The sequence below is a fragment of the Chelonia mydas genome, chromosome 3 (genome assembly GCF_015237465.2).
Source record: "Chelonia mydas isolate rCheMyd1 chromosome 3, rCheMyd1.pri.v2, whole genome shotgun sequence".
Classification (NCBI taxonomy): Eukaryota; Metazoa; Chordata; order Testudines; family Cheloniidae; genus Chelonia; species Chelonia mydas.
The window spans coordinates 109,852,794-109,875,259 of record NC_057851.1 but is presented as its reverse complement, the minus strand read 5'-3'; the positions used below and the strand labels follow the sequence as shown (position 1 = coordinate 109,875,259).

At 39.7% G+C, this 22,466-nt stretch overlaps 1 protein-coding gene and 1 long non-coding RNA gene across 9 annotated transcripts in view; one reads left to right on the top strand and one right to left on the bottom strand.

Moving 5' to 3' along the window:
• Positions 1-731, bottom strand: LOC122465083. Its single transcript, XR_006289651.1, has 2 exons — positions 615-731; positions 1-502 (listed from the first exon to the last, which is right to left on the bottom strand). It is a non-coding gene; the product is annotated as an uncharacterized LOC122465083 (long non-coding RNA).
• Positions 172-22,466, top strand: part of LATS1 (large tumor suppressor kinase 1) — a 39,869-nt gene continuing 17,574 nt past the window's right edge. The window contains exons 1-6 of one of the 8 annotated variants that reach the window (XM_043543129.1): positions 718-892; positions 3,701-3,816; positions 9,427-9,939; positions 14,023-14,173; positions 15,543-17,071; positions 21,446-22,028. In XM_043543129.1, coding sequence (XP_043399064.1) covers positions 9,589-9,939; positions 14,023-14,173; positions 15,543-17,071; positions 21,446-22,028 — 2,614 coding nt within the window. In that variant the 5' untranslated portion in view covers positions 718-892; positions 3,701-3,816; positions 9,427-9,588. Of the gene's footprint in view, positions 893-3,700; positions 3,817-6,924; positions 7,313-8,909; positions 9,081-9,426; positions 9,940-14,022; positions 14,174-15,539; positions 17,072-21,445; positions 22,029-22,466 lie in introns of those variants that run through there. The other 7 variants (XM_043543127.1, XM_037894961.2, XM_037894966.2 and 4 more) reach the window with 7 other exon arrangements.

Genomic DNA, 22,466 nt, shown 5'->3' with positions numbered 1-22,466 from the left:
TTAAAGACTTGTTTAAGCCACCATATGGCCGTCTGCCCTCATGCTGCCAGCTGTGAATGACTGTGGGGTGAGGGATGTACGGTAGAGGACGCGTGAGGAACTTCACAGTCCGCAGAGAAAGTGACATATAGTTATCTTGCTTCGGACCCCACTCAATGCCAACCCGGGTTTGATTTACCACCAAGGCAATGGAGCCTTCTGAACCGGTTCCGTATGAGGCATGGAATTTGCGCCGCAGCGGAATTTCAGTGGCGTGTGACAGACAGGTGACTGTGTCAGTGTGGGCAGCCACAAACCATGACACGCAGGGCTGAGCACTGCAAAATGACTCCACTCCCTGGAGGCCTTCCTGCCCGGAACCCCGCTGATAAGAACGCCGCCGCCCTGGCGTGGCTATATCAGATTATTCTGCGTGCACCAAACAACTCTGCACTCAGAAGTGGGGGCGGCTGGGAGGGGAGCGGGATCCTCAGGGATCAGCCAACCAGAAACGGCGCCTTTCCTGAGGGGCTGGGGGGGGCGGAGTCGTGCTACGGGCCGCGGCCAGAGCCAGGACGAGGGCGCGCGTGAGGCGCTCGCGGCCCGGCCCGGAATGCTGACTCCGAACTACTCACATTCCAATCCAGGGGGGCGGGGGGAGCAGCAGGGACTACGCGCAAAGGTGGCCGGGAACTGCCCATATCCGGGAAACCGCCTGCGCCAGACCCACCGAGAACATGGCGGCCCGGAACTGAGCCCCACGGGGGGTGGGGGAGGGGACGAGCCGCCACCAGCGCCGGGGACCCGAACGGCGCCGCCGCCGCCTCACGGGCGGAGCCCAGCGCCGCACGCAGCGCGCCGCACCGCGCAACAGGCGTGGGCCCGGGGCGACGCCGCCGCCTTGTCCCCGCAGGTAGGTCCGGCTCCGCTGAGCGCCCTCGCCCCGCTCTGCCCCGGGAGGGGAGCGCGGCCAGGGGGATCCCGTGCCCCGGCTGGAGGCGAGTCCGGACCGCGAATCGGGCGTGAACGTGACCCGCCGGCCCCGGCCGCCGCCTCTCGGCACGGTGGGGGGCGCTGCCCCGCGAGCGAGTGGAGACAATAACAGCTCCTCCCCGCCCCCTGCCCTCGGGGGTTGCTCCCGGCTCCCCGCCTGGCTCACGCCGTTTGCAGCTCTCTGCCCGGCTGCTGCATCTCTCCCCCACCCCACCAGCTCCTGCTCAGATCTCTTCGCCCCGCTAGAGCGTTTTGCCCCTGGGGGAGATTCACCCATCATCCATCTCTCCGGCTGGGGTTCCCCGTCTGCTGCCCCGGCGCCTCGCCTTAGCTGCTCTGGGGAGGGGCCGGGCGGCGCCGACTGGAATCCAGTTTGTGCCCCGGGGTGGGTACGGTCTGGGGTCTCTTCCTCTCTGGGCGCTCCTCTCCTGCAGCTGGAGTTTTGGTGTATTTCAGTCCTGGATTAAATTTTGAAACGTTTCCCCTCGTTCCTGCAAGATAAAGATAGGGGCGAAAGGGGCGGGGTAGTTGAAGGTGTGTGTGTGCAACTGATTCGAGACCCAAATCTATTAATCTTTGAGGACTATGGGGTTGGGATGACACCAGGCTGAGGAGGAGACACTGGATGAGGGATTATTCCTTGTACATGATGCTCCCATTTGGTCTCTTCAGCTGTTACTGGCACTAACCTCTGCAGTCAAATAATTTGTTATATGAAAGTAGGTCAGCTTTGGCTAGCATATTTTCATTTAAGTGAAACCTAGTTTAACTTATTTATCTGTTGGTGTCCCAGGAACATCCCACCATTATAGTGGTTTAAATTTGGTGGATGTTCACGTTAGTCCAAGTGCCATCTCCAAGTACCCAGCTGTCACAGATAAGGGAGAATCTGATACTTTGACAATGGTATTTATGCTGCTCTGAATTTTTGTATATAGGTTGAAAACTAAATTGGTCCCAGGTTTGGTACTGGCTATAAATCTGTCGTCTATGCCAAAATACAGTGCTAATCTGAGGGATCAGTGACTGTCTTGTTCCAATATCTTGCAAATCACCAGGATTAGAAACAAAAGCTGTTAACCATTGTAATACAGTATGGAAGAGGACATCATGAGAACATAGGAATGGCCATACTAGCTCAGATTAATGGTCCATGTAGCCCAGTATCCTGGCTTCCAACAGTGGCTGGTGCCAGAGGCTTCAGAGGAAATGAAGGGAACAGGGCAATTACCAATTGATCCCTTGTCATCCAGTCCCAACTTCTGGCAGTCAGAGGCTTAGGGACACCCAGAATATGGGAGTTACGTCCCTGACCATCTTGCTAATAGCTATTGATGGACCTATCCTCCATGAATTTATCTAATTATTTTTTAACCCAGTTATGCTTTTGACCTTCACAAGATCCCCTGGCAATGAGTTCCACAGGTTGACTGCATTGTATGAAATAGTACTTCCTTATGCTTGTGTTAAACCTGCTGCCTATTTCATTGGGTGACCCCTGGTTCTAGTGTTATGTGAAGGGATAAATAACACTTCCTTCTTCGCTATCTCCATACCATTTGTGATTTTTTTTTCCTTTATCATATATCTGTCTTCTAAACTAAACAGTCGCAGTCTTTTTAATCTCTCTTCATATGGAAGCTGTTCCATACCCCCCCTAATAATTTTTGTTACTTTTCTCTGTACTTTTTCAAATTCTAATATATTTTTTTTGAGATGGGGCAACCAGAACTGCACGCAGTGTTCAAGGAGTGGGCGTACCATGGATTTATACAGTGGCATTATGATGTTTTCTGTCGTATTTTCTGACTGTTCCCTAATGGTTCCGAAGATGATATTAGCTTTTTTGACTGTTGCTGTAGGTTGAGCAGTGTTTTCAGAGAATTATCCATGATGACTCCAAGAGCTCTTTCTTGTGCGGTAACAGCTAACTGAGACCCTATAATTTTTTATCTGTAGTTGGGATTATGTTTTCTAATGCACATTCAATGTTGCCAAAGTAATGCAAAGTAATTTCATATGCAGTATCCCATTCATTTCTAGCCCTGGCGTTCCATGAGATGCTGTACCTTTAAAATTGCTTTATTCTAATTACCTTAATACCTCTCTGTCATGCCAATTCCAATGTGATTTTAGTGGCTACTGTCCTCATAGCTTCTAGGATCACTTCTGTACACTATGTGAAAACAACTAAGAATTTCAGCTTTTAAATAAGTGTAAAGAATTGATCTCTAACATGATAGTCTTGATTGAGAAATTTGGACTGGTTAAATTATTCAGAAGTGAAGCGTGGAAGGAGAAATGACAGTTTATTCCAATTACAGTTTTTAGGGATTGGGTGTTATTTAAATGTTGTTGCTGTTATGAAATATTAACTATGTACAATTTGTGATAGTTTTATAAAACCTTAAACTATAATATTTTTACGTCTCCAATGGTTCCCTTTCCCAGTGAAGTCTACACGCTACTGTCAGAAGCTGCAAGTGTTTACGCTCTCAAATTGAGCTACAACTACCTAAATTATCAGACTTTCTCTTCCCAGCTCTCAAGTTGGATATTTTCTTGGCTTAAACAACATCCATTTTTAGGGTCCAATATTTTGTGAAATACAGGGTATAGAAGCAGTATGGCAGATCAGTACAGATATTTCTAGGACCAATAAACATATTCTGAGAATTTGGCCTGGAAAGTAAGAAACCTGTTATCCTGGTTTTTGTCTCCTTAAAAGGAAAGAAGGGGCAAACTGATGCAGCTTTATTTGAGAAGTGGAGATAGATGCAGCTGAAAATGTACTGATGGACAATGTTTACAGAATTGCAAGTGGGGCCATCATCAGTTCTTCAGGTACAGGGAGAAGTTATTGTCCCCTGGCTCAATGTGCAAGACGAAGGGAGTGGTGTTGACCACCTAGCAAAGCCTTTTTTACTTTTAAAGTGGGTGTGTAAATTCCTTGTTTGTGAAATGTGATGAATTGAAAAGCCTTGGGGTTTGAGGTTCCCTGTACACAAAACAGGTATATCTCAGTCTGTGGCAATACTTGCTTCCTCATACTTCCCTAATATAGAGGGACAATCTCAATTGAGGAACCAACTCAATTTGGCTTCAAAGCAATTCAGTTTTCAAGCCCATTGGTCTTTGGTCTGTCTTGCTGAAACCACCAAGAAAACAATAAATTATATGTAACACTTATTACATAGCATTCCTTGTCTGAGGATCTCAAAGCAGTTTACAAAGGAAGGCAAGTATAATTATCTCCGTTTTATGGGGGAGAATTGACACACAAAGTTAAGTGGTTTGCCAAAGGCCACATAAGTAACTCTCAGAATAGAATCCAAGTCTCCTTACTCCCAGTTAAGTGCCGTATCCACTTGACCACAGAGTCTTTCAAGGGTGGAAAGTCTGTTTGGCTTAGGTATTTAAAAGATGCTTATCCCTTAGATATCTAAGCACCAAACAATATTATGGAAAAGCGTAAGAGTGCAAAGCAACTTTTTTCCCCCTCACAGTTCCCTTTTCCCCATAATTATAGGGGTATGCAAATTTATATAGGAAAATTCCTCCAGTAGGCATTGTTCCTTGGAAAATATGTAGTCAGATTAAATTGTAATGGTTGTCTCTCTATCACAGTGTGGACTGACAAACTCATTTTAAGTAGCTTAGGTAGTAGTGGTCAGATAATAATTGCTTCTGGGTGCTACCAGCTTCAACTGAATTCTAATCAGTAACCTAAATGTTCTGTTACTAATCTTCTGAGCCATCTAGTCTTAAAGATAATTTTGAATGGGGTCTTGGATAAGTTTACACCTTCTGAGTACCTTCTTCCTTGATGAAAAACTTCCTTCTCCATCATGTTGGCCAAGCACGAACAAGTCCCACTTAGAATTGGCAATAAGTTACCCTAGCCTTCACCTTTCTTTGGGACACGTCTTTATTCAGACACTCTCATTGAAGTTACATTTCACACATTAAAAGAAATAGAAAATAAAGACTAAAACTAAGTAAAGAACAAAAATCTAAGCATCTAATTTATCTAAGCATAATTATTTTCAACAGTCTTTTTAATAACTCATTGCATGCTTTCTGCTTTATCATATTTCACTTCAACTACTTATTTATTAAACTTCTGACTTTTTGAAATTTTTAGTGTTAAAGTTGCAGTTAACTTTTACATTTCCTGATTTTAAGAGTTTATGGTTGCACAGGAGAGCTTAACTATGTCCCCTTGCCTATAGGGATTATAACTCTTTATATAATCCTATACTATTTATACATGTATTTTTTTTACAATTTATATTCTAACACATAGCATCTTGTAATATTTTATATATGCCTGACAGTCTCTGGAAGTATATACCTGAAGATTTCTGCCTTATTCACTGAGTAGCATAAAAGAGCACATTACAAGACTACAAAAAAAAATGATTATATATTGTATTAAAATAGCATGAACAGCTAGAGGTTTATGACATGAGAGAGATCATAAAAATGAAAACTGGATTGAGAGAGAGAGTAATTTGTTATGCAGACTATTTAAAAGTACTTATATACCCCAGTTTAACTCAAATGCCTGATAAGGAGGAGCTGCCTGCTGGGAGCGTGAAGCTGGGCCCCCCATGGGCTGCTGGCACCGAGAAGGGGGAGGTAACCCACGGGAAGGAGCACTATCGTTCTCTGTAGTGGAGTCAGAGCTGTCCCCTCTGAATGTAACGCACAGAGGCAGGTTTGCTTCTCCATCCCCTAACCCTCATTGCTGGGCCTTGGGGGTATGTCATCCCAGCTGGTGTCTGGCAGCCCCAGGAAGATTCCTGGCGAAGTGCCCTCCAGGGGGCAGGAGGGCTGCCTCTCTCTGTATTGCACTCCAGTGCCTGGGGTTGACTGCCCATGCTGCCTTTGAATCCTCCGCTGCTGTTTGATGCACCTGTGGCTTGGGTGATGCTCTTGCCCCTTGCTTTGCTGGCTCCAGTCCAAAGGAAAAGCCCAGCAGGCTGCCCGCAGGGCGCAGCCTCAACGTGAAATCTTTCTGCTTTTGTGCCTGTTGCACCCGCTACCTCCTGAGGCCTGGACCCACAGGATGCCACAGGCGTGTGGCTTGTGCATGTGAGGAAGTTTCTGCCTGCTAAAGGGAAATGGAGCAGGGTTAGTCAGGAGGCCACCCGGGCAGACCTCACTCCCCTTGAAAAGTGACAGCAAGGAAGTCTTAAAGACAGACTCAGGTACTGCAGATGCTCCTGGCTCCCCAGGCGGAGGCGTTCTCGCCCCCTTGGCTTAGCTGCCAGCTGGCCCCAAGTGGGGCTGCAGTGCAGGGCTTGTTCTGTGTCCCCAGTGCAAACCCAGGAGTTCTGGGCTTGTGTGCAAATGAGATTAAAAGAGCTGTTTGGCTTGGTTTTAGTAATTAAAAAAAAAAAAAAAAAAAGACAAAGGCTTTTGTCTACATCCTGTCCCTTTAACTTAGGGATGAGAGAGTGCCTTTTCCACGTGTCTGGGTCTTCCAGGGAAAGCATCCAGCAAAACTATATAGAGAAGGTTTGGCATTGTTGATATTTCTAAGGTGGTAAAAAAGCAGAAACTTTTTTTGGTTGGTCACAATGGAGCACTTTCAGGCCACCTTAACATGTAATAAAGAAATAGGGGATTTGTGCCCTTTTTTTCTTCAGGTTGCCTATAAAGGAAAAAGGAAGACATCACAAGAATGCCCCATTCCTTGCACCTTACATTATTGGTAGGATGGAGTTCCTTTCCTGGCGAGCCTTAGGACCTGCACGGGTTTTACTTTATAAGATACATGCTGAGTGAAGCAGAGGTCCATTGTGTTTCTGCACACCTCTGCTTGTTTTGTTCCACCACCTCAAACTTTTTATGACGGAAGTTAATCAATATGGTCTTCCTTAGCTGTACACACCTTATGAGCTTGGTTTAAAAGCTTACTCTGTGTATACAGTGTAATTTGTTTCCTTAATGAGTCAAAATCCCATCAAAACAAAAAAACAACTTTTACAACAACATTCAAAGGCATCTCCCATTGAGGATTATTTCCATGCCATATTTCATGATTCTACCCACAGTGAGTTTTATGTTAGTTAACTTTAAATTAAAATATTTTTACAATAGGAAAACATTTCTTTGGATTTATTTACTCAGACTCTCTTCCTCTCCCCTGATTCTCCTCATCCCCCAAATGGCTGAATCTGTGACAATGACCAGGCATGTGAGAACTTAGGGATGACACTTGTAGAAGTTTAAGAGCACCTGAAAACAGGGCTGGAATGGAAACGGCATAGGAAACTACTGAAGCTCTCACTAGTGAGAAAAATGCAGGCAAATGTTTGGTTTTATGCACAAGGTGGGTAAAATCAATGGTTAAGATCCTTGAACTAAAGAACTAAAAACTAGTTAACCTGTTTTTAAGAGGTGCTGAGCATCCACAGCAGTGGGAGCTACAAGTGTTTGGCACTTCTAACACTCCTCTCCCCCCTCAGCTGTAATGCTTGTGAGAGAAACATGTATGCCTACCCCATAATTAGGAGGTCTGAAATAGTTTTCTGTAAATATAGTAATTTTACTGTTAGTTACTTTTTGTGAAGTTTTAAGAGTATTTCATCACATTCCCCCTGACAAGAAGTGATGGAGGAGGAAAGATTATAATACTTGGAACAATTTACCTAGGGACATAGTGAATTCTCCATTGCATGCAATATTTAAATCAGGACTGTATATCTTTCTAAAAGGAGATACTATAGTTCTAACAAAAGTTATGGACTGGGTGTAGAATTTGTTGGATGAAGTTTTGGCCTCTGTTACGCAGGATGACAGATTAGATGATCCTAATGGTCCCTTCTGACCTTAAAATCTATGACTAACATTATAAAAATAAATGACTAGAATCATTAAAGTTTGTATGTTATGTAGGTTGTTTTTAATTCACAGCCTTATTAGTGTCACCATCCTTCCTCTCCCATTGTTTTCTTCCCCAACTTGTTTGTTTGATACCAATTTTTGTCACGTCAGACCTGTACACAGTAGACTATTTTTACTTGATTTTGTAAGGCATTCATTCGGAACCTTAAAAAAGAATGACTTATTTACATATTTCTCTTATATTTAGGCATATGTTGTGCCTTATAAAAAGGGTGTAAGAAAGGTGGTATCAGAATCAACTTGCGTGATTTGCCTAGGCATGCAGAAGTATAATTCTTTAATTCAAACCAAAATATAAACTATTGTTAAAATTTTGATGGAAAAGTATATGTAATGAGGACTAGTAGCTTTATCATTTTGTATAAAACACTAAGAAAAATGTTTCTTTTGAAACAGTTTACCTTATTGAGTTCACTTTTGCCAATTTAAATACATTTCAGTTTTTCTGATACTCTAAAAGCACACAGTCTGTTGCACTGAAGTTCTTACAATATCACCCACTTGGCAGACTATCTGAAATTGTTTGCAGAGTCGTAGCCATGTTGGTCCCAGGATATTAGAGAGACAAGGTGGGTAAGGTAATATCTTTTATTAGACCAACTTCTATTGGTGAGAGAGACAAGCTTTCAAGCTTACAAAGAGCTCTTCTGTGTCCCACTTCTGTTCAAGCAAAGCTGATATCAGACATCTGCATTTAGCTAGGAAATTGAAGCAGATGATATTTATAAAAAATCTGTTTTATGATTAAATTCCTTAGTGTCCTTAAAAATAAAATGAAAGGTGGGAGGAATGGTGGGGAACAAACTCCAGTGCGTTGATGTGATGGAGAGCTAAATGACTTGATCCAAGGTATCACAGTCAGTAGGAGTAGAGCAGGAAACAGGATCAAGGAGCCCTCCATTCTTTGTCCATTAGATCACTTTTTTTTTTTACATGTAGATCTTTGATAATCCTTCAGTTGTGGTAATATGATATTTCAAATAGTAGCATAGAAAAGCAACCTGTTAGGATAGTGATCAGGATAAACTACTGTAGAGGAAAATAAATTATGTATTTTTTTCCCTCTCTTGTCTTCTAGGTGAGATTAAATTCAAGGACGTTTCAGGACTTAAACATTTGGGCCATAGTTTAAAATGACTCAGGCATGCAGTTAATTTTTGTAGCAGATACCAAGGACTCTTTCGAAGATTATAGTTAAGTTTGCAGTTAACTGATGGCAGTACACTCCCTGCTTGAAAAAAAATCAGCAGTGTTTATCACTGTCAATAATTGTAAGACAAGTTTACTCCCTAGGTTTGATAAGCCTGTTTTCAATCCCTCCCAGCTTTGGGATCTTTAAACTTGAGAGGCAACTAAAACATTGTTTACTAATTAAATGTTGCCAGGCCAAAATAGTTTTTAATTTAGAATGGTTAAAGACTGCATGAATGATAAGTTGCATATGATGAATTTAGTAAATATGGAGGAAATGATATATGTATGCCCTGCAAATTGCAACCTTTTCACTGCATGTGTAACTTGAATTTTCTTTTGTTACAGGGTGGCTGACTTGGTTGTTGAGAATTTCAGCACTGTTGGAACTGCAAATGGTGGTGAATGTTTTCACTCTTGTTTAAGAGTGAGTTCTGAAACTACCAACCAGCCTTTCTTGAAATTTTTGTGGCTGAATCCTTGGTGGAGGTTACGTAGATACATGTTTTCATGAAGAGAAGTGAGAAGCCGGAAGGATATAGACAAATGAGGCCTAAGACTTTTCCTGCTAGTAACTACACTGGCAGCAGCCGGCAAATGTTACAAGAAATACGAGAGAGCCTTAGGAATTTGCCTAAGCCCTCAGATGCTGCTAAGGTTGAACACAATATGGGTAAGATGTCAGCTGAAGATCCCAGACAAGGCCGAAATCCCACCAAATTTGTGACGTACCATAAAGCTTTGCAAGAAATTAGAAACTCCCTGCTGCCTTTTGCAAATGAAACCAGCCCCTCTGCCCGGGGAACATCTGAAATCAATCGACAAATGCTGCAAGACTTACAGGCTGCTGGGTTTGATGAGGTAAGCATTTTTGTTGAATATTAACCATACACACGCATTTTAGTTGTATGTTACCCTTTTTGTAAGTAAAGAGTGTAAGTAGCATGACAGTCAAAATGTTTCCCTGAAATATAAATGAATTTTTAACTGTGACCTGGCCAAAAAGAAGAAAAGGGGGGAGGGGAGGAAATTAGTAATGTTAAAATAACCCATGTTTTTCCCCCTCTACATCCAGTGTAATCTATTCTTTCTATAAGATTAGCAATAGTTTGATTAGTCATTTACATCCCTGTGTGTGGAAAGGAGTGGATTCTTCAAAGTCTGGAATTTTCTTCAGAGTAATTTAATGGAATTTTGGATTATGTGGTTTAAAATGTGTTGTGAGAACAATACAATTCAGAATAGTAAAGCAAGGATACCAAATGTGAGTGACTTGACAATATTTAAATACTTTTATTCTTTTTTATATGAGTATTTCAGAACCCCTGATTATTAATAACTTAAACTTGTTCAGAAAAATGGTTCATTATCTGAGCTGAATATTAACAAAAAACTGCATTTGTTGTCTTATTAATCTGAACACTTGAATCTTAGCTATATTCAAATGATGTATGTTACCCTAAATCAGATAGTACAATAATACACTGCAAGGAGAACAGTGCAGAATACCTTCAACAACGTAGTGTCTTCTAAGAAAAAATGTAAACATTATATAGCCAGAGTCCCATAATGATGTCTTTCAAAGTTGGTATTGTTGGTCAGTATAAAGACATGGATGAGGTGATTGACAGACATCTGCCTGAAATCCTGACATCTACTTCAATACCAGCTGAACTTGTTTTCACTTTGTATGGGAAAGAGTGTCATGTAATTTCTTGACAAAATATCTGGTTTCCATGAATAAAGAATTAATACATTTAGAGACCGTTGTGTGTGTTTGCAATAATTTTCCTGGGAAGTGAGTCTAAAAGACCCTTTTATACATGCACTTGTAAACCTGAGCACAGACCTCAGGCCCATCACTTTCAAAAATATATAATAGCAGGCCAAGGATAGCTTACAAGCAAACAAGGTAGAATGGTTCATTCATAATTGCACTAGTCAAAATAATGATCCTATCAAAAGTTGTAATTGCAGGTTAATATTAAAGAATCAACTTATTTTGCACTAATTTCCATTAAAGGTTAGGCAAAGTGTTTTGGTGTGTCATATGTATTAGTTGTACATCAACGTAGTGTTAGCAAAGACTTCAAGAAGGAGTGGTTAAGAGATCACCATATTGTTGCCCATACAGAAAGATTATGAAAGGAGCTTCTCAATAACATACAAATGCATTCAGCTAATCAGTGCATATAAATGATACATCAGCTCAGTTTAGTTGCTGAAAGAACTCATTGACAACGGGTTGTCATAATATCTGTTCTCCATTGGCTTTCTTTTCTCCATTTTGTTTAATGATAGACCATTGTGTCTAGTTTTCAAATATCCAATTAAAAAAAATTCCTACATCCTTGTTGTTGAAAATTGCATATCACACAAATCAGTATCTAAACTTTTGGCATTTATAAAGAATTTCACTGTGCTACTGTACCTGGATTAAGAAATAGTGACACTGCATCTGGTAAAATCTGCTTAAATTATGGATTTTGTGATGTGTGATTTCATCTGGTGGGGCACAAGGATGTTAGATATGTCAGTGTTTTCAAAAAGAAGCCTTTTTTAAAGGCATCTTGTAATCTCAAAAAGGACTTAATTTATTCAAAATTATCAGACGTTTTAATTGTCAATGAGCCTGAATTCTAAACTTTTAAAAGCATAAGGATTTTTCTGGTGGTTACAAGAAAGATCAAAATCAGTTTTAGCTATGGAAAGACTACTACTGCTCCACAGTGAACTATACCTTGGCATTGTGGGGAGTAATCATCTGGTCCTATAGGCATCTACTACTTGAGCTACAGGAAAATTTCTTAAATTGTCACCCATTGAAGGACCCTTTATACTTTTTATTTATTTTTCCAGTCAGTAGAAAGCAACATGTTCAATCATATAGATAAGGTTTTTTTTGAAGGAGTCTAGGAGAGTTAGGCACACAAATCCCACTGAATTTCAATGGGAATTGAGTGCCTAACTCTTCACCCTTTTTAAAAATCCCACCAAAGTATCTGATGCTACTGTCACTGAGGTCAGTGGCAAAAAACATCCCCTTTGTATCAGTAAGAGAATAGGGCTCAAATCTGTTCACAACAGAAATAATTAAGAACATAATGGCCATACTTGATCAGACCAGTTGCCCATGTAGGCCAATATCCTGTCTTCCAACTGTGGCCAACGCCAGGTTCTTCAGAGGGAATGAGCAGAACAGACAATTATTGAGTGATCCATCCCCTGTGGCCCACTCCCAGCTTTTGGCAGTCCAGAGGCTAAAGACACTCAGAGCATGGGGTTGCATCCCTGACTCTCTTGGCTAATAGCCATTGATGGATCTATCCTCCATTAACTTACTTATTTTGAACCCTGTTACAGTTTTGGTGTACACAACATCCCCTGGCAATGAGTTCCACAGGCTGACTGCTGTGTATAAAGAAGTACTTCCTTTTGTTTGTTTTTAAACCTGTTGCTATTAATTTCATTGGGTGACCCCCAGATTCTCCACACCATTCATGATTTTATAGGCCTCTATCATATCTCTCCCCTTAGTTGTCTCTTTTTCAAGTTGAGAAGTCTCACTTTTTAATCTCTTCTCATATGAAAATTATGTACCTTTATTAATTTGTTGCCCTTCTCTCTTCCTTTTCTCATTCTAATATAGTTTTTTTTTTATATGGGGCGACCAGAACTCCATGCAAGTATTCAAGGTGTTGGCATACCATGGATTTATATAGTGGCATTACATTTTCTGTCTTATTGTCTATCTCTTTCCTAATGGTTCCTAACATTCTGTTAGCTTTTTTGACTGCTGCTGCACATTGAGCAGATATTTTCAGAGAACTACCCATAATGACTCCAAGATCTCTTTCTTGAGCGGTAACAGCTAATTTAGATTCCATCATTTTGTATGTATAGTTGGGATTGTGTTTTCCAATGTGCATTATTTCACATTTATCAATTCTGAATATCATCTGCCATTTTGTTGCCTAGTCACCCAGTTTTGTGAGATCCCTTTGTAACTCTTCACAGTCTGCTTTGGATGTAACTATCTTGAGCAATTTTGTATCCTCGGCCAACTTTGCCACCTCGCTGTTTATCCCTGTTTCCAGATCATTTATGAATATGTTGAACAGCACTGGTCCCAGTACAGGTCCCTGAGAGCCACCACTATCTCTTTCCATTCTGAAAGAGTTAGTGGTGACCATTTATCTCTACCCTTTGTTTCCTGTCTTTTAACCAGTTATGAGCCATGAGAGGACCTTCTCTCTTATCCCATGACCGCTTACTTTGCTTAAGAGCCTTTGGTGAGGCACCTCATCAAAGGCTTTTAATATTACTTGATGTCAGCCTATTTTCTTCCAATATAGTCAGGGCATTAGCGTACAAGGAGATTCAGAGTTAATGCTGAAGTAATAGTAAAAAGCTAAAATTCACAATTTCAAATCGGAGTACTTCTTGTGACCTGTAATTCATTATCTCCTTTGCTTTCACAATAAATCAGTTGATTTTCAGCTCTACAGTTTTTAACTATTTTAAGTTTCAGTGGGGGCTAAAAATAGGGCCTTACATTGGAAGCTGGTTGCAACCTTAATTGTGTAGAGGTTACTGCCTTTCAGTAATATATAGGCACATGAACAAATTGTAGTAACAGTAATTCTGAGATTCAAACAGCACAGTAGATACACTAAAGTGAGACTCTTTAAAATGTTAACTTTTTCTGCGCATCTTGGCAGTATGAGATTTAACAGCAGTTTTTCTGACTCAGGGAGATGCTTTGAGATTTTACAAATCTGTCAGTGAAATTTAGCCAGGCATTTTCTATTAAAGTTAATGGAAGATGTGTGGCTAAATCCCCCTGCAATGCTTTGAAAATCTCAACTGTTGGTGCTTTTGACTGTTTTTTTCTGTTAATTTTAAAAATAAAATAAAATATTTTTAACTTAATTTTCCCTTTAGGATATGGTTGTACGAGCTCTTAGGCAAACTAACAGCCGTAGTATAGAAGCAGCAATTGAATTCATAAGTAAAATGAGCTACCAAGATCCTCGTCGGGAGCAGATGGCTGCAGCAGCAGCCAGACCTGTTAATGCAGGTATGAAACCACCAGGTATGTATATCCAATAGGTATTTTTCTTATAGAAAGAAATCATAAATTAGCCGAACATTTCAGTTCTGCACTCTCAACTGGGGGATGGAGGGGAAGTGAAGCATAAACTTTAACAATTAAATAGGTGATTGAAATACCATTTTTCTTGAAAATGGAGAAATTTTTTAGTATAATTTATAAAGTAATCCACTTAAATGTCAGTACTTGACGTTAGTTTATAATAAGCTTTTAGGTTTGTTTTCAACATCATACATAAGTAATCCTGTTCAGACCTGTCATTTTGGTGTTCGTTTCCTGTGTTGAATACTTTTCATTCATTTCTTAAATTTGGGAGTCATATCACTTAATTTCTGTGCAATTACAGTTAAATTGTTAATCTATGTACAAGAAAATAACATAGTAAACAACACTAGCAAAGTACAACAGGGCTTTCATTTTCAATCCACTATCTTTCAACCTATTAAATTAACTAGAATTTGTACCAAGCTTTTGGTGGGATAATGGAATTTAGCCAGGACTTTCATTCTTACTTGCACAATTTATCACAATTTACCCATTTTTCATTTATGGAAAAAATATTGATCTGCAGCAGTGAAAATAATAAATGAAAACTTTCAAAATTAAACATACAGTTGCCCTGTTCATATGCCATAATATGACCTCTATCTTGTAATTACTTTCTGGTACCTCCAATAAAAGATGGCTCTGTAATTCTTAAAGGAGTTAAATTTTAAGAATTCATTGTTGAGATGGTCATTGTAAATTTTGCATGTATGCAGTCTTATCTTACACTTACAAACATATAGTATCTTTCAGACTGATTTAAAACATAACCTTTTGATGAACAGAACTTTGCATACAAGGAATGTAATGCATTTGGGTTAAACTGTGTTAAGTGCATTATCTTTTTAATTTAGTGTGCCTGTTTACAGGTGTACAAGTCCTAGCAATCTTTCAGCTGACTAATTCACTCAAAGGTTATGAACCCCTCAAGTACATCACTGAGTTGTCACTTTATAAAGCTGTCAAGTTCATAAGTTGTCACTTTATAAGATTGATTTGATGTAATGTTTGTGATATCAATGTTATGTAAAATGTAGGTCAATACATTTTTCTTTGGTCAGTTTTTCCATGCTAGAAATAGTTCGATAGCTTCCTTTCTGATTAGTCACAAATCAGTCATGTGACTTATTGTGACTTACATTAAAATTTATTATCTATTTCATAGCAGTAAGGTAACTGCCAAGAAAAGGAAAAGTAACTGAATTAGAACAGTAGTAAAATATTGCAAGCTGCAAGTAGTTTTTTCCCCCACAAATATAAAATCCTATGCTTTTTTTTTTTTTTTTTTTTCCTGTTGTAAAAGCAGGTAGTGTGCAGCAATCAATTAACCGTAAACAGAGCTGGAAAGGTTCTAAAGAGTCCTTGGTACCTCCGAGACATGGCCCTCCATTGGGAGATAGTGTAGCTTATCGTTCAGAAAGTCCAAGTTCTCAGTCGGATGTAGGAAGGCCTTTATCTGGTTCTGGATTAGCAGCATTTGCTCAGGCTCATCCTGGCAATGGACAAAGAGTGAATCCACCACCTCCACCACAAGTAAGGAGTGTTACTCCCCCTCCTCCACCTCCAAGAGGGCAGACTCCTCCACCAAGAGGAACAACTCCACCACCTCCTTCCTGGGAACCAAATGCTCAAACAAAACGTTATTCTGGAAGCATGGAATATATGATTTCTCGCATTTCTCCAGTACCACCAGGAGCATGGCAGGATGGCTATCCGCCCCCACCAATGAATCCGTCACCCGTAAGTTCTTCTACGCAGGGACAAAGAGGCATTAATTCTGTTCCACTTGGTAGGCAACCAATAATCATGCAGAGTTCTGCCAATAGCAAGTTTAGTTTTCCATCAGGAAGAGCTGGAATGCAAAATGGCAATTGTCAGACTGATTTCATGGTTCATCAGAATGTTGTGTCTGGGAACTCGGTCAATCGTCAGCCACCCCCTCCGTACCCAATATCCCCAACTAACAGGCAAAGTCCTACAGCATTGCAGATGCAAGCAGGAGGATCTGTTCCTCCTTCAGCATACACCAATGGAAACATTCCTCAGTCCATGATGGTGCCAAATAGAAACAGCCACAACATGGAACTTTACAATATAAATCTACCTGGAATACCAATGTCCTGGTCACAGCCTTCATCTGCTCCGCCCCAATCACCACCTGGCAGTGGACATGAAATCCCTACATGGCAACCCAACATTCCAGTAAGATCGAATTCTTTCAATAACCCTCATGGAAATAGACAGAGTCACTCTAGCAGTTCTCAGCCTTCAGCCACCACAGTAACAGCTATAACCCCAGCTCCCATTCAGCAGCCAGTAAAAAGTATGCGAGTATTAAAGCCAGAGCTGCAGACTGCCTTAGCACCAACTCATCCTTCTTGGATGTCACAGCCAATGCAAGCTGTCCAACCAGTCCCCTTCTCTGAGAGTCCATCTACTAACATGGCAGTTATGTCACCTGTTGCAGAAGCTCCAAATTACCAAGGTCCTCCACCACCTTATCCAAAACACTTGCTACACCAGAATCCATCTGTCAGTCCATATGAGACAGGAACCAAACCTAACAAAGAAGATCATCCCAGTTTACCTAAGGAAGAAGAGAGTGAAAAGAATAATGAATGTATTGATGGGACAGATAAAGAAAAAAAACAAATAACAACCTCACCTGTTCCTGTTAGGAAAAATAAGAGAGATGAAGAGCGAAGGGAGTCTCGCATTCAGAGCTATTCTCCTCAGGCCTTTAAATTCTTCATGGAGCAACATGTGGAAAACATACTCAAGTCTCATCAGCAACGATTGCATCGCAAGAAACAACTAGAGAATGAAATGATGCGGGTAAAACTTTTATTTTCTTTAATATTTGAGTGGAACTACTTAGCTTTTGGTACACGTTTTTAAAAACTGCATATCTAGACAGGTTTCTTGGTTATACTGCAATTTTGTGTGCAGTTGTAGTATCTTTTGGTATTGAAGTTCATTTTTAGTTTGACCACATGTTTAAGAAGCAGCCAGCCTTTCAGTATGTGTTTAGGTAATCCCATTCCTCTCTTTGGAAAGTATAATTTTAAATTAATCAAGCAAACCAAAAATATTTTATATTCTGCACACTAATCATCTCAGTCATTTATGAGGAGGCTGAAGTAAATTTATTGAAGCTTGCATTGGGCTTAGCTGCATGGCTCCCAGGTTTTTCTCATGGATGATATTAATGGTGATTTGGGGGAAACTATTTGTTAAAATTGTCACAGTTAAGTATTATTTAAGATTTTTGTAGATGCAATTTAGGAAAAAATGGTAATTGGGCTGGCTAAAGTCTCCATATAGAGCCCCAAAGAATGAATACTCCCTTCACTTTCACCAGTTTGACACCATTGTGTGATGGTATTTGTCCAGGAAATTTCATTCTAAAAATGTATTTCATGTTGTTCAACATTCAAAAGTGCTTAAAAGGCATATTGTAGAACAAAAAGAGACACTGTCTGTTTGCTGAGTTGTAGGTTATTTCTACTCAAGTAAAGTATTTGAAAGTAGAGAATGAATTATACTTCTAAATATTAGAGTCAGATTTTGCTAAATATACAGAAGGTTTGATCCTCTATTCCATAGTCCTTCCATACTGTGCAAAATTCCTATAATATCAATGAGAGATCTGTGTACACAAGGAATGCAGGGTTGGCCACCATAGTATATTAACTGAATCTTGGCTAGGGAATTTTAAAACTCACTTTAATCTGCACTTTAAAACACTGCAGCGAGCAACAAAAATGCCACAGTTCTGTAAAGCCTATACTCTATCTAGCACTGGCCCAAGAGTACACGTTCTATTAATTGAAGTTTAAAAAAAAAAAGACAGCTTTTAGTGTAAAAACTGGCTTTCGATGATGCATCTGATGACCCTTGCCAATTTGTGTTTTTTACAGTCACATTTTATACTAAAACTTTTGTCTTCCTTGTTGCCATGTAAAGACCCGCACAACAGGGGAAACAGTGAAACTGACTTTATAGAAAACATTGAGAAATACCCACATTAAAACCAGAAAATACAGAGAGAACTTTAGCTATGATTTTTGTAATAATCTTAAGCTTTATTTGTAATCTTAGTTTTTCTGAGAATAATAGTAGGTAACAGAATTTAGACAAATGGTTGTTTGAAATTGATACCTTTAACTGAAACCTTTTTTTTTTTTTTGCTTGACTGAGCCATCATTTCAAAATCCACATTCTCCTGCTCTGAAAAAAATCTTGCTTTAAACTGTACTCTAAGTGTCTACTTAATCACAACCTAAGTAAATGTTAACAAATAAGATTTATTCCTGAAAGTCTCTAGATGTTTATTCTTAGTCTTCTTTTTCCTTTTCACTTTCACTAACAGCTGATTTTAAACTCTTAAGGTGTTGGAAGCTTTGCTGACTTCTATAGCCTCCATTACTGTGTGGGCAAGTAAGACTTTGGAGAAACAGTATTATATTAAGAATAGCATGAACCCTTTCCAAAGGACTCTGCATGTATACCTGCATCAAAACTAAAGCATGAAGTTGATGTATTTTTTAATATTACATTTGGGTACTTAAGTGCAAGATCATAAGTAAGTTTGATTTGCAAACCTCACTTTCATTTCTTATTTGGAGCATTTTATTGAGTGTGCTCTGCCATGGTGTAAGCACAATTAGTTATGTTGACACATATCCCTCTTAGTGGTAATGATTTTTTTCCCTGCATGCTTAACGTAGTCAATTGAAATCAAAATTTTATTTTTCTTATTTACACTAAATATATTTTATGGTAATTGTGCTCAATTCACACAAAATGTGTTTAATTCAAAAGGAGGATCTTTTTTGGGGGTTGGATGGTGAAAAATGGGGTGTCATGGGGGGAGAAGCGGCTCCCTTTAGTACGCAATGGGAGAGAAATCTGACTGGAATAGGCCAACTCACCTTACATCTTGAGTAGGAAGAGAAGCGAAACTTGATGGCCATTTGTTTCCCTTAGCACTTTTTCATCTTTATTTGCAGGAGAGTTAAGAGGATTAAACCAGGAGTGGATTTCCTCATTTCTCTCCTTCTGCAGGAAGCTGAGGGAAAAGGGCCACCAAAATGTTTCAGCCAGTATGTATTCCCTGGTGGGAGGGCAGGTGTCTAAAGGAAGGTGCGTATTGGAGAGAACTGGGTTTTTTGGGCGTGGAGCAGCTGTCTCACAGGTGGAGTAGTAATGTGTTTTGGAGGTATGCACTTCTATTATCTTATTCTTTCTAATGGTGCCAAAAGTGGTGCGAGGCACCTGCCAGAACACACACACTTCTGCCCTGAAGAGTGTGAAAACAAAATTAGTCATGATGTAGGGAATAACAAGACCATAGGGAAGGAAATTAGAGGTGATGTCAGTGAGATCACATGGCTATTCAGAAAGAGCTAGTGTATGGCATGAAGTAAAGAGAACGGCGTATTTGGGGGGGGGGGTGTGTATGTATGTATAAATTTAAAATTAATATATTTCAAGGTTAATTTCTTGTAGCCATCATAGAAGTGGGTCCTAAAAGCAATATTAATAAGGTGAAGGAGGGGACCTTGCAGATCAGCTCAGGAAGGGTGTTTGAGGTACAGTGTGGGTGGCATGGAGGAAAGTGTGTAGGTCTTTTTGGGGGAAAGAAGATAAATAAGGTATTGATGCTGAGATTTTTGATGGAGCAAAGGGGTTGTCAGGCAACATGAAGAGATAAGGCTAGTGGAGAGCAGAGGCTTGGAGGTTCTGGAAGATAAGGACAAAACATTTAAATTTGATGCCATGGAGGAAGGAGAGCTAGTACACTGAGGTTAGAGGGGATGGAATGGTCTGACTGATGGGCAAAGAATATGATCTTGGCAGTGTTTTGATGGAGCCAAAGGAGAGCATCATGGGTGTTCAAAGGCTACAGAGGAGGAGGCTGCAGTAGTCAAACCTGGAGATGGTGAGGACTGCACCAGGTTTTTTGCTGTATGGACAGACACAAAGTCAGATTTTTAAATCTCTGCTTGAGACCCACTGTTGCTGTGATGCCTGTAAGAAATCTGCTATTGTCTGGTTTTATGAGAGTTGGATAGTTGATTTTATTTTTTAAAACAAAAAGTGCCTTCAGGAATCATTAAACTGTAGCTACCTATGTAACCGTGATTTCTGTTCTTGTTCTCCCTCATTTGTTTCTTCTTTTTGTTTGCCTATTTTGTCTTAAATTATCTTTATATGGGATCTCTTTAGGGTTCCAGAGCATTTTTATTAAGTTTAATACCTTACTTAAAAAGATGGTATAGAATCTTCAACAAAGATACCCTTTATCAAAATATTAATTAGTAATTTGCATTAAACAATAATTAACTAAAACAAGAGAATTAAACATCCTGACTGAAAATCTTCTCTCAATTGCTCACCTTTTACTATCTTGGCTTCTGTTGTTTGATAGTTTCATTAGTTCTCCAACCACTATAGTGTCTTCCCTGATATACAAGACTTGACTTCTTAATGTAAAAACACAAGCAGAACCACCTTTCATTGTGCCTTTATATTTCATAAGAAGCAAAATAGGGCAGAAGGACATCTTTAAGAACCAAATGGAAATAGTTATGCCAAAACAATTAAGTGTGCAAAGACTCAGTGATCAATCAGTGGATAACTAATTGGAAAATCTACAGAGCAATACATTCAGTTCATTGTGTTAGGAATCAAGCAAGTAATGACTCCAGTAATGCAGAGAATCAGGTAAAAGTTGGGTATGCAGAGTGTCGTGGACAAATCTGTACAGTTGTTAATATGTAAGGGAAGTATTCCCATGTGGGAAAATCTCTGTGAAGGATAGTGGATTACTAATGGCCTCCCTCCTATCCTACAAACCCATTTCTTCTATAAAGGGCATGGAAGGCAACCACCATCAGCTTGTCTTTTTCTCCCACCCTATTCCCTTCCCAAAAATGGCTCCCTTAATCAAGAGCATGGTGGTGCATGGCACCTTGTGCATATTGTTGTTACAACTGTCCCTTAGGTTGCACATTTTGTGGGTTGTTTGTTTCAACCTTAAGTGTTTTTATAGAGACCTAATGTGTGTTAGGGAAAAAACTTCAAGTATTACTCCTCATTTTACACGTAAGTTTTTCCTTTACTTTGCTTGAACCTTCTAATGTATGATGATCACCACAAAGCAAAAAGTGTTTTTAACTTGTGAAATTTAACTTTGTTACATAGGTTGGGTTGTCCCAAGATGCCCAGGATCAAATGAGAAAAATGCTGTGCCAGAAGGAGTCTAACTACATTCGTCTCAAAAGGGCTAAAATGGACAAATCAATGTTTGTAAAAATTAAGACTCTTGGGATTGGGGCATTTGGAGAGGTCTGCCTAGCAAGGAAAGTGGACACTAATGCTTTATATGCAACAAAAACCCTGCGGAAGAAAGATGTGCTGCTTCGGAACCAAGTTGCTCATGTTAAAGCTGAGCGGGATATCCTTGCAGAGGCTGACAATGAGTGGGTGGTTCGCCTGTACTATTCATTCCAAGATAAGGACAATTTGTACTTTGTAATGGATTACATTCCAGGAGGTGATATGATGAGCCTGTTAATTAGAATGGGGGTCTTCCCAGAAAATCTGGCACGGTTCTATATAGCAGAGCTGACCTGTGCAGTTGAAAGTGTTCACAAGATGGGCTTCATTCACAGAGACATTAAACCTGATAACATTTTGATTGATCGTGATGGTCATATTAAACTGACTGACTTCGGCCTTTGTACAGGTTTTCGATGGACGCATGATTCCAAATACTATCAAAGTGGTAAGTAGCTATTCTTGTTATCTGAACTGATGTAGCATTCCATGCTAATTCATGAATAATAAGTATGAGTAGAAAGATGAACACAACATGAAAAAAGTTTGAATTTAATACCCATACGGGAAATGGAATAAGCTAAACCAATATAGCAGCATGCACACTTGAAGTAGTACTGATCTAACTATTTTGGTAAAAAAAAAAAAAAAAAAAATCTAACTGAAATAGTTATATCAGTACAAAAATTCTAAGTCACTTTTGAAAATGGGATGTAGGAGCCTAAGTCATATAGGTGCTTTTGACAATTTTACCCAAGATCTACAATCTTCATCCCTCTTCTGCAGTTATGTGGAAATTCAGTAAGTAAGCTTCTTTTAAAAAAAGATTTAAGTTTATTTAATGCCTTCAGGGTAGTTGCGGGAAGCTTATAGCAAAGATAATTTT